The 13,286-nt window shown below is 26.6% G+C and overlaps 1 protein-coding gene across 1 annotated transcript in view; it reads left to right on the forward strand.

Annotated features, from left to right (window-relative positions):
- LOC111630981 (methionine--tRNA ligase, cytoplasmic-like) overlaps positions 1-13,286 on the forward strand; it is a 71,223-nt gene that overhangs the window by 49,775 nt on the left and 8,162 nt on the right. Inside the window, exons 7-12 of the mRNA XM_023375159.1 lie at positions 2,217-2,403; positions 5,085-5,255; positions 5,382-5,595; positions 5,666-5,799; positions 8,338-8,417; positions 11,109-11,240. Coding sequence (XP_023230927.1) covers positions 2,217-2,403; positions 5,085-5,255; positions 5,382-5,595; positions 5,666-5,799; positions 8,338-8,417; positions 11,109-11,240 — 918 coding nt within the window. The remainder of the gene's footprint in view (positions 1-2,216; positions 2,404-5,084; positions 5,256-5,381; positions 5,596-5,665; positions 5,800-8,337; positions 8,418-11,108; positions 11,241-13,286) is intronic.

The raw sequence follows: 13,286 nt of genomic DNA on the forward strand, positions 1-13,286 counted from the left end.
AATGAAATGAAATTAAAGTTAAAAAGGTAAAAGACAAACCAACTTTGCAGAGAGAAACACTTTAATTACTTTCATACACAGCTCAAATTCTGACAATTATCCATCATGGGTTTCCATTTTCTTGGAGTTGCGGTTTGGAAGCTGCTTATCCTCAGTAAGTCAGAAAGAAAAGAAAATTTGAATTTTCATGTATTATTTTTTAATACAATTTTGTAAGATTAAGAAACATTTTATTTATACTAGACATTTATGTTGTAGAGACCTTAGCAATGTGGGAGGTATTGCTCAATGTGGTTCCCATTTTGAATATTTAAAATCTGAAGGAACAATCTGTTGAATTGCCCATTATTCTTGATCCTCTGTGGTGTTTTCACATAGTGTGCTACTGTCTTTCAATATTGACAGAAACATGTCCTCAATAAACCATACTTTTAAAAATCACTATGAAATCCAAAGCACCAAAAGTGAGTTTTGGTACTAATTGTTTTTCATTTTAACGGAAATGTCATTTGTTTGTCCTGAAATGTCACTAAACCAGATTTGGTTTCATTTAGACTGCTAAATATCCCTCTAGACAGAATAGAGGTACTTTAATTACAGTCACTTGGTAGATCAGTATTCTTTTTATAGATGATTTATTCTTTTTATAGATGATATTGCTATTCAGTTTATGGACTGATTCTCAATATGTTTTATTTGTCATTTTAATATCGGGGAATGAAATAACTTTGATGGTAATAATGTAATAGTCTGGGTTCAGCATAAAGTTGAAGAGGCAGATGTCACTTTGTACACTTTGTTCACTTTGTCACTTATTAACAACTTCAGAGAGAAAAATATTTTGAAGTGTAAGCTTTTCTAGACAAGTGTTGGAGTTTTTCTCCTCTTTTTATGGATAATAAGTACTCATTTGTATGTATTCAACTTGTTTAATTTTTTTGACATTGACTTATCAGTTCTTTAAATTTGAATCTAAGAGCATGCAGGAATGTTCTGAAGGAGATGAGATATATCTCATCAATCTCTTGTAGAATTTTGTGAGCAAACTACTACCATTATCAAGGAAAGGAATTTATTGGTTGAAATATAATCAACAAGTGCCTTGTAATCACAAACTCATAAACTTTTATTATAGTTGTCTTACAGTCCTTAATTCTAATTTATCATTAATTGTCTATTTGGACACAACTTATTATTAGGACATTATACTGGTGTTTTTGGATATTGACACAAAGATGAGATCTGAATCAGAAAAAACAAAATTTATTTATTATATCACCTGTAGTAATTTATCCTGTACACATGTTACATGTGTTTTGGGCTAACATTCCTCTCATCAGCAGTATTACTATGACATTCTAAAATATAACAAACAAATAAATAAGATACCAAAATTAAGAATACAAAAATTACCCGATAATAAAATTTTTAAAAAACTTACAGTAAATTCGCATCCGAATACAATGTACAATGAAATTATAATTTGAAGGAATTTAAATACAAAATTACATAATACAGTATCATTTTCCTGTATTAAATAAAAATAAAAACAAGTAAAGATTAAATTACTAAGAATATACAGGTTTTTATTTAATACAGAAAAATGATATTATGTAATTTTGTATTTAAATTCCTTCAAAATATAATTTCGTTGTATATTGTATTCGGATGCGAATTTACTGTAATTTTTTTTTTTTTTTTAATTTTATTGTTGGGTAATTTTTGTATTCTTAATTTTAGTATCTTATTTATTCGTTTGTTATATTTTAGAATGTCGTAGTAATACTGCTGATGAGGGGCATGTTAGCCCGAAACACGTGTAACATGTGTACAGGATAAATTACTACAGGTGATATAATAAAGAAATTTTGTTTTTTCTGATTCAGATCTCATCTTTGTGTCAATATCCAAAAACACCAGTTTAAGGTCCTAATAAGTTGTGTCCGAGTAGACAATTAATCATAAATTGTTATGTTTGACATGAAAAACAAATTACCAAATTTCAATAAATTCTGTCAAGTTTTTTAAACATTTTATTTAATTTTCAAAACATGATTTTTAAATTTTAATTTTGGTTACTTCTACAATTAAAATTCTAAAATGGGAGTGTGTAAGAGAAATTTTTTTTTCAAATTGATGTGCTATTACTCAATATTAAGGAAGTCATGTAATCAATTTTTTTTAAATTTTGTTTTATATAATTTTTTTTTATTCAGGTTTTTAGCTGATAGATTTGTAGAAGGCATTTGTCCTTTTTGTTCATATGAAGATGCTAGAGGTGACCAGTGTGATAAATGCAGTAAATTAATTAATGCTGCAGAATTGAAGAGTCCTCAATGTAAAGTGTGTAAAGCAACTCCAACTATGAGAACATCAAATCATTTGTTTCTCAATTTGCCTAAGGTAAAAACATTTAAATGTCTTTATTGTTTATAAATTGATATTAAATGGGATTTATATGTTGTTAGAAATTTTAAAAATCATCATAGATTTTTAGAAATCCAAATAAATATATAAATATGTTTATGCAAAATATTTTTGCATATAATAAATAAAAGAGAAATATTGTAGGTTTGACTGTTTATTTTTGGCAGCATTCTATCTGTGTGAAGCCTTTGTAGACAAGTTTGTGTTTGGATTGGCATGTCAACAAATTTTGTCTTCATTTATCTCAAATTTTTTTGGAAATTTGTCTTTCGTTTATTTATATACTTTCATACAAACCATTTGATTATATTTTATTTTAAAAATTTGCAAAAGACCACATATTTCTTTCAAATGACCATAAAAGTTTATTTTAGCAAATGAATATGTGACATCACTGTCTACAGACTAAGCCACCTTCAAAGACACAACACATTTAATTTCAGATCTCACTATTATGGATTGGGTTATATATTAATTAATTCAGAAATACATCATAGATTTAGAAAACTAAAAAATGCATTTTTTGAATCCCAATAAAATTAAGTCAATAATCCAACTTTCTATATTATTTTCTATTTAGCAAACTTCAATTAATCTCCATTTTATTGATAGGTATGTAGACTTAATACTCAAGATAATCATTGGGATTTGAAAAAGACATTTTTTAGTTTTATAAATTTATAATCTATTTCTGGATTAATTAACATTTAATTTCATATTCAGTTACTTTTATTTTGGAAATAGTAAATTAATAAAATAATTTAATTATTTAGAACATATGATTTAAATAGTGACAAGCAACTGGCTAAAATCAGTCATTGAAAATAATTATTGTTAAGAAAGAAATCATGTCTAAATTCAATACTCCTTCAAAATTAATATTAATACTGTTTGATTCTTTTTAACAAATTGGTCAAAAAACAGTATTTGATAGTACTTTATTTGAGGGAAATTATTTTATATTTATCAAATCTGCATTAAAATTTGCATATGATAATATCATGTGTAAATTTATTTTCCAATGAATTTAAAATGCAAGTTTTAAATTATGATTTAAGAATAAATACAATAATTAATATAAACTTCTTTTTATGATCAAAATCTGTTTTGTAGATTTGAACATAATTTAATAATTTATTGAAATGAGTTGTTAGTAAGTTTATGATGCCTTTTAATTATTATTTGGTTAATTATTCATTCTTTGTTTTATTTCTTTGAATATCAGAAAAATATATAATACAGTAGGTGATTACAAATATTTAAAACAGATATTGATTAGTTTTGTTATATTTGTGATCAATACTTTAGAAAGCATAATACTGTATTTGAATATAGTTAAGTAACTATATTGTTTTTTGCAGAGATATTAATCAAGGGATGTAATATCATTATTTTTTCAATGGAGTGTATATTTAAAAAAGTGGAGAGCTGTTGCATAATACAAACTAAGATTTTGAGACCTGTTCTGACAAATTATTTTTCTCAGTATGTAATAATACTGTCAGTTTAAATAAATAACCAAGATTAAGCTTTGTAAACAGAACAACAATTTTAATTAAACAGTATAAGATTGTTGTTAGAGAAATTGAGATTTAGTTATTGTTGGAATTGAAAAGTTAAGAATTGTGAATTTATAATTTTTAAAAATTCATTTAATCAGTTTTCATATTTAACAGGTTTATAAGGTGATAAAATTATTCTTATGTAAAATTTGAGATGTGAATAGTAGTATATCAAAATATTTATATGGGAAATATACAGTAAAACATCAGTTTTTGTTGACTTCAGTTATCATCGATTTCAGTTATTGTCGATTTTTTTGTGAAAAATTTGTCTCGGTTTTTGTCAATTGTCTCAGATTTGTCGGCATGCCCAAGTGACCTCACTGCTAATTTTCTGAAAACAAAGAGTGGCCCATGTGTTTTCCGGCTCAGTGTGGTGTTATTTCTCATTGTGTGAGCATTAGCTAGCGACGGCCCACCATTGGTCAACACTGAACTGGGAGTTCGTTGAACACTGGGAGTTCAGTTGTGGGTTCATGCTTTGCCTGGACAGGCTGGTCATGTGGAGTTTTCCGGGTTTTTTTTACGTCTGTAACACCTGAATAGAGGCCAATTACCTTTAAACGGACCTCCCGGAAGGCATTATTCCCCGCGATACAGCCATCATAAATGCATACAACTACTATTACATGACAATTACACCACACTTTACCACAGGGCAATATAGGCTAGAAGCTCATGTCCAACTAGCTTCTACTAGACAAGACATTACCCCATGCATCTAGCCAAACAATTCCATTGCTTTCTTTTAGATTAATCTTTTATATTAATTTCTTATTGTTTTTAGTATTAACACTATGTTAATTCTCTATAAAATGTGTTTTTGGTATGTATTTTGGAGTGTCTAGAACAAATTAATTGAATTTACATTGATTCATACAGAAATAATTGCCTCAGATTTCGCCAATTGTTGTCAGACAGGTTATCGATGAAAACCGAGGTTTCACTGTAGTTAGAGTTTCTGTTATATTAAAATTCATGTGCATATGATGATAAATAGTTGTAATGATAATAAATGTTATAAATTAATATATTAAGATTTTTAAATATATTTTTTTGCTGCATTAATTATTTATTATTTTATTCCAATTTCAGTTAGAACCACTTCTTAAAGATTGGTTGGATAATTCCACAAAATGTGGAGAGTGGAGTCAAACAGCAAAAGTTATATGCAATTCTTGGCTTAAAGATGGACTTAAACCAAGATGTATTACTCGAGATTTAAAATGGGGAACACCAGTACCATTAGAAGAATATAAAAACAAAGTAAAATTTTGTAATAAAATATATGTTTTAAAAATTGAAGTAATAAAAATATTTAAAATACAAATGAAACTTAAATTATGATTACCCTGTACATTATAAAGAAATTAAAATGTTTTTTTCTTATAGGTATTTTATGTTTGGTATGATGCTCCTATTGGTTATCCATCAATCACAGCAAACTACACAGAAAAATGGGAAGAGTGGTGGAAACAACCAAATGATGTTCAGTTATATCAGTTTATGGCAAAAGATAATGTTCCATTTCATGGCATAATTTTTCCATCATGTCTGCTAGGAACTGGTGATCCATATACTAAAGTTAATCATTTAGCTGCTGTTGGTAAGAAAGTTAATTCTGTTTAATTTCAATAAATTTAAATAATTAAAAATTCTAATACAATTTCTGTCAGAATATTTGAATTATGAAGATACAAAGTTTTCTAAAAGCCGAGGAATTGGTGTTTTTGGAAATGATGCAAAAGAAACAAATATTCCACCAGATATTTGGAGATTTTATTTACTTTATATTAGACCAGAAGGGCAGGTAATACAGTTTATAAATAAATTATAAAAATTATAATTTAATTTATCAGAATAATAAGAAAATATTAGAGTATTAACTATTATTAAAATAATTTATTATGCCCCTAAAATAATATATTTTGAGTGTTGTTAGTAGGTTTGGAAATGTGAAAACTGAAGCAGATATTAGATATTTAAGTTGGATTGAATATTGAAAATATAGACTTATAGTCAAATATTGATTTATTATGGTACTGACTATTCATAATTCTATGTAATAAAATACCATTCTTGCATGTATTTTACTATTGTACTACAGATCATGTAAGATATTTTGGTTATTGCTTGATACTATCGAGACATTCCAATTTTCAACACTCAACATATGTCATCAAATTAATTATTGGTATAATTACCTCTTTCTAACCTGTTACCGGTGTGTCTACTAACTCTTAACGATCCAAAACGAACCAAAACTAACGTTTTCGAACCCTTAAACGGTTCTTCTTCAGGTTTTTCCGAATCTCTGATGGAAAATGCAGCTCGTAAAAACTTTAAATTTGAAATATGTAAGTTCGAATGCACGTTTCCCGTTTCCGTCGTTGTATGTCATGCGCAGTCGACTCCAAACGGGCTATCATAAATTACTATTCATAAACGCTAGCCACGCTGTTGATAACGTAATCTCTTCTTTATAATTGATGCATTGATTATCCTTAAGGTTAGCCAAGTATATGCTGGCCGCCTCTAGCCATCTGATATGGTGTACGTGCCGTGCGGTGCGGATAATAAACGGTTCTTCTTCAGGAAACGGATAATAAACTTAAACGGTTCTTCTTCAGGAAAAACCTGAAGAAGAACCGTTTAAGGGTTCGAAAACGTTAGTTTTGGTTCGTTTTGGATCGTTAAGAGTTAGTAGACACACCGGTAACAGGTTAGAAAGAGGTAATTATATTACTATTCTCCGGTGTTGTGGTAAAGATGAGTAGTAAATTAATTATTGGTTTCAACACTCAACAGCGATATTCCAACTTCAAGTACAAAGTGCTTAGTTCCCATAATTCCATTCTCAGCAAGATGGACTTCATTCAACTGTCACACCAATTACTCATAATTTATTGGAAAGTAGTGGTCAACATATCTGTTGAGTGCTGAGTGTGTTGAGTTAGCGTTGACAACTGCACCACTTCAATGTTGAAAAAAGGAACAACTTTTAACAAACATTGAGATCAGCACTTAGTCAGCATTGAAAATTGGAATGTCCTGTATGGATTGTGCACTATTTTGGAGTATGTCATAGTTTTTCTATAATACTCATATACCAGTTTGGCAACTATTGTGCACTTAATATTGACGTAATACTAAATGCACTGTAGCTGCTGAACTAAAATTTGCAATAAGCCACTACACCATAGCTGTTACACAGCAATATTAGTGATGGTTCAGACATTGAATTCTAACAAAAGAAGATAACAAAAACAAAATTTGCCCAGACAGAACAAGTCTCAGTATAGAAAGCGTTAATGGATTGAAAATCACTTCATCCTTTATATATAGATTCAATGGAACCTGGAGAAGTTCCCAATAGTTATATTTTGAAGTCAGCCAAAAATTTACAATTAGTGATTCTTTCCTTATTAACAATATAAGGAAGGAATCATTAAGTGAAAGGAAGCAAAGAAACAAAAAGAGGATAAAGAAACCTTGTTAGAAGCATCACCATCTAAAAAAATCCAGATATCTCTGACCTCCAAGTCCAGAAGAGGGCAAAATTTAATAAAAGAAAAGATGTAAATGCTTTCAGAAGCTTTTAGAGAAACAGATCTAAATAAAACAGAAGAATCAAATATAATTTTGAAAAATGCCATAGACATTCTAGACATTGAAAAAAAAGCAATTGCAGAAATAGCTGATAAAAGGCCTATCACAGAGCGAAAAACTGACTGATCAAATAAATCATACCATGTAAAATAAAAAATGATTCTGACAAAAAATAAGATATGTGAATAAAGGAATTCAAAGGAAAAAATTTTAGTTGTGAAAAAATCATTAGGACAATCATTATCAAATTCTGCACCATAAATTTAGTGTCCAATTTATGAAATTGCTTTAATGAACATTGGATTCTAGAGGTGTTTTCATGACATGTGGTATAACATTTACATAAATTATTATTTCAAATTTCTTATGTATTTTAATTTTAATATTTACTTCACTATGTAGGATATTAATCATTGAAGATATGAATTAACTTTTCTTTATTTTTAAGATGGATAAGAATAATATATTAATGTGCTAGAAACTAAATAAAAATGTTTAAATTATTATTCAAAGAATATTTTATTTATAGACTACCTGATGAATAAGTTTTTGTGGATTTTTTGTGCTTAGTTCCCATAATTCATGCATTTTCATGCATTTACAGTTAAATAAATAGTAATAATAAAATATTGATTAAAATTATTATAAAAGAATTTTGAATAATTAATTAAAATGATTTAATTTGTTTTATCTTAAAACAACTATTTTAATTATATAAAAGATTTAATTATTTTTTTAGGACACATCATTTAATTGGGTAGATCTGATGACCAAAAACAATTCTGAACTTCTTAATAATTTGGGAAATTTTATTAATAGGTAATAATAAATTTATTTTATAAAATTTTTAATTATTGTTAAGAAAAGTTTTTTTATTAAATGATCTTTAATTGTATATTATATCACAATAAAAATAATTATAATAAATTAACTGTTGTAGAATTGAAGACTGTATAATCCTAATTTCTACAAGAAAATTTAAAAATAGATTATTTTGATCTTTTATGATTACAAATGGAGATAAAATTTAGAAAATAAAATAAGAAACATTTAAAATTCTCACTTATTCTATTAAAACAACAATAGAACATTTTATATATAAATGAAATTTCTGAGATTTAAAAAAAATTTTCTAGTTCTATTAATCACTACTTACATTATATTTATTAATAAATAATAATAAAAAAAGACTGATTAATATTGGTGAAAATATGACAATGTAATTTTAACAGCAAATTGATTGGTGATATTATTTAATGAGATGAACCTTTGATTAGCAGATATATTCATGACAAAAATCATAGTCAAAGATTAATTGATTTTCATGCAAATTTTGATTTAATGTTATGATTTTTTAAAAATGTTTAAAATCAATTCTACCATTATTTGCATACTTTATTGAATTGTTGAGTATTTTTAATGAAGAATTATTCAATCATCATCATATATATTTATGAATCATATTTCTGTGTGGCTGTATTAGGTAGCTGCCACAATCAAAATTATCTCCTATTTTCCAGAAAACTAAAGAATAAAAATGATTCCTATCTATTACTATCAATCTATTCAGTTTGAAAAAATAATAAAATCATTAATAAGTTAATTTATGTTTACAAAAATCGAGCAAAAACACAACAGATTATATTTTCCAAATCACGCTGAAAATAGAATGTTAGCCCAATGATCATACTGCCACTAGTCACATAAGTCATTTTTATGAAAGAATTTATTGAACTTAAGAAATTTCTGCTTAAATATTTTTTTTTGAAAACTTCTGTTTTGTCTAGTTAACCTAACAATTAATTAAATTGAGAATTGAGTATATTGTATTTTGGCTCATCTATACAGTTTCTGGATAGAGCAGATGATTGAATCCTGAATGAAGTAATGCCAAGGATGTGGATGGTTCATGCTCTGTACATAATTATATTTTAGTTTATTTTTCTCAAATAAAAACAAAATCTTCTTAATAAGTGAGTTTATTTTTGCAAAATTTAAGCAAAGTAGAGTACATTTTGCATGGTATTAAAATAAAATTCAATGCATATTTAAGATATAGCAATGCAAAAATACTTAAGATTTTAAAAAGCCAAAGCAGTTTTATTTGAGGAGTAAAAATTGTGAAACTGGTCTGTTCTGTTATGAAATACTCAGTAAAATCAATCCCATAATAACAAAGAAATAGAATAATTAAGCACAAACTTTAAATATCTACACATATTTATAGGTACTAAACCAAACGATCGCATAATTAATTGAGCTATAATGCTATTGTGAGGTAGCAGAAATTCCTATATTCGAACCAGACTTTAATATTAATATTGTTTGAGTTACGTAACAATTGTTGTTCGTAGCTACATGAGAAAGTCTCCCATTACATTTTCTCGAAGGCAACACGACGCTTTCTCGCGATCTTTTAACCTCTGGACAGCTGATAGCATCTGTGAATATCACCAGACAGCCGAAAAAAGTCAGTCATCGTCCATCCCTCCGTCAAAAGAAACCCGTACTGATTACTCCCGGAATATTGTCGACCAGTGCCCATTTGGATACCTTGTGCCATCATTGTGCTAGTGGATATTATATTGGAACTAATCACCATCAGAACTATTATCACCCAATGAGAGCTCCATCAGGAAATTGCCTTTGATCACCAGGTATTTATGCAACTCGTGCTCGTTATGTGAACTCTCTCTCTCTCCATGACCAACTTTAGAACCTCTGTATCTTATCCAATTTATTTTTAATTAAATCCTTGTTAATTGTTAAGTGTAGTTCGAGTCTCTTCCATATGCTGTCTCTCGATTGGCTGACATTACGAATCTGTCTGTCCACTTATGGGACCGCTCGCGCAACGGTGTGACGTAGTAATTGCCGTCTTGGCTTCCGTGTTCCGATAAACACAGTGGTGTCAATCCTGACAGAGCACTAAAGAGGTGCCGACCCGAAAGGTTACACTATTATTAATTATAGCATAATAATAGCCCAGTTAATTATGGCAATCATTTGGTTTAGTATCAATACATTGGGCTTCAGGACATTTATGTATATATTTATAGATATATATTTATAGGCTTATTGGTACTTTTTTTTATCACAAATAGAAATTTAAACTAAAATTGTAAATTTTAGAGTTCTATCAACATTCTTATCATTTCAGGTTCAATGCATGAGAATGTTAAACCATACTTGTCAATAAACATTCAGATATTTAAATTTTAACTTATTTATTTTATTTTGCCATTCTTATCATGTAATCAGTTTTTTATTAGGAAATATTGATTGAACAAATCAATTCTAAAAACATTCTTAAATATGCTGTCTTTGGCATCTTTATAAATTGAGCCTTTTTTGTATTAGCCTTATTATATTGTTTTTACTTTTTATCATAATGAATGCAAACATTTTAAAAAATAATAATTAAAATAAATAGGCCTACTTAAAATCTGTTATGAATAAAATAATAATAATAATTTTTATATATTTAAAATAATTATTTTTTTTTTTTAGAGCACTGACATTTCTCACAAAAAATTTTGACAATTCTATTCCTGATATGAATCTTGTAGAACAAGACAAAATACTTATAGCAGAAATAAACAAAGAATTACATCAATACATTAATCTAATGGAAAAAATTAAGTAAGTATTTTTCACATAATTGTTTATTAAATTAAAGATGATTACAAAAAAATAAAAAGTGACTTGTAAAATTGAATAACTTTTTTCTGTATGAATTAAAAGTTATTATTTCATACAGGTTAAATGCTTTGAATGTATAAGAATAAACTTTTATTCATATATTTATAGAAATGAATTTTAATGAATTGAAACAAGTTTAATGTTAAAACATAATTAAAGTTAAAAAGATATAGTCATTAACCAAAGGCTATTTTCAGACAAGTTCAAGTAGCACTTGTAGAAATTTTTAATGGATAAAATCTACTTTTTAATAGTAATTTCTCATTAGTAATTGACTAGCTTAATATAATTTTTGAAGAAAAATTTAAATCTTAAATAGTATTGTTTAAGATTTAAATTTAATATACTGAAGTTTCTGTATAATAAGTGAACATTTAGATAACATGATAAATTATGAATAAAAATATTATATCTTATTTTTACAATAACATATTTTGATGTAAAACTAAATATACTAAAAAATATTCTGATATATATGTTTTTAAAGTTTTTAGCTACTAAAATAAAGGAATTGTTAAATGTATAAAACAGTAATTTTTTTTATCTCCATATTTTAAAATATTCTTTGAATTTGTTATAATNACAGGAGAATTTTATAGTAGTTGTAAAAAGATCAGTAGAGCAAATTTGTTGTCTAATAACTGTCATTTGACAATCTGCACTACTATTAACGTCTCTGCTACATTTTTATATTTTATTCAAATTATTCTATTTTCAAAATAGTAATCATAAAATATATTCTCTACAGCTGTAACTTCTTAAAAACAAATATTGCACTGACCTTTAGCACATTTCCAGCAATTTGTTATAATAAGCAAATGTTTTTGGCCTCTTTCAGTGGCCATCATCAGATGTTTTAGCCTAAGTGTTCTAAAAAGTTCAGCTAAAAACGCATCATTTAAAATAATAATCAATATCATATGTTTAAAATAGTAATCAATTTATAACTTATATTACTTTATTTTGGGAATGATAAAAAACAGAAGTAACTTCCAAACATTTATCTATGTGCCAAAAAATAAACAAAAAATATTAGAATATGTCTTAGGAATAATTTTCTAACATACTTGATTGTTTTTAGTTCAGATACATCTTGTCAAGTAGATTTCAATTTTAGCACCTCTTAATTTTAACATAACAAATAAAAAATAGTATTTAAAGTTTAATTTATATAGTATGTTCTCAACATAAAAATAAAATGATTATAAGATTGATTAATTAATTCATTTCTTTATCATAATTATGATGTTAAAAATGTAAAACTAAATCAAGTATATTAAGCTTGATAATCAATTCACACTTCTATCACAAAACAAAATTTTTAATTTAAAAAATTATTTAAATTAATAATACTAAACTAAAGTGTTAATACAATAACTTGAGAAAAATATTTGGCTCATACTTTTATTATGCTGCATACTATAATACTATTACAATGAATAATATATGTGTATTTAACTCAAGATCCTATTTTCATTGTTCAATTAATTATTTACTTTTTGCACTATGTTTACATACAAAAAATGTTTGGCTAACATGTTTGAAGAATGAGTCAGGTACTTTTTTTTACAAATATCTAATTTATCTTTTGTATATTTGGCATGACATTTAACTTTAATTGTTTTTCATGGATTGCATTTATGATAGTGCTTATGAGAGATTTCAGAGTTAGGATAGAGATGGATATAATTAGTTAGATTTTAATGGCAAATCTTATTAATTTTAAATATTTTTGAAAAAGTTTTAAATCTTCAGCTGTATTTTAAGTTAAGCATATATTTCAGGAAATTGATGAAAAAAGATAGGTTAAATGAATTTGCAAGTTATTCTACATAAAACATGCACTTTGAAATCTTTGAATGCAAAATGGTTTATTAAAATAAACCTGTTAAGTTTATGTCATTATTGAATTTTTTATTTCTTTCAAATTTCTGTAAAACATGAAATAAGGCTTAAATGCTTTTAATAGAAATAATTAATTATAAG

This window comes from Centruroides sculpturatus, unplaced genomic scaffold, assembly GCF_000671375.1.
Source record: "Centruroides sculpturatus isolate CEXI.00-Female unplaced genomic scaffold, Cexi_2.0 scaffold564, whole genome shotgun sequence".
In the NCBI taxonomy this organism is placed as follows: Eukaryota; Metazoa; Arthropoda; class Arachnida; order Scorpiones; family Buthidae; genus Centruroides; species Centruroides sculpturatus.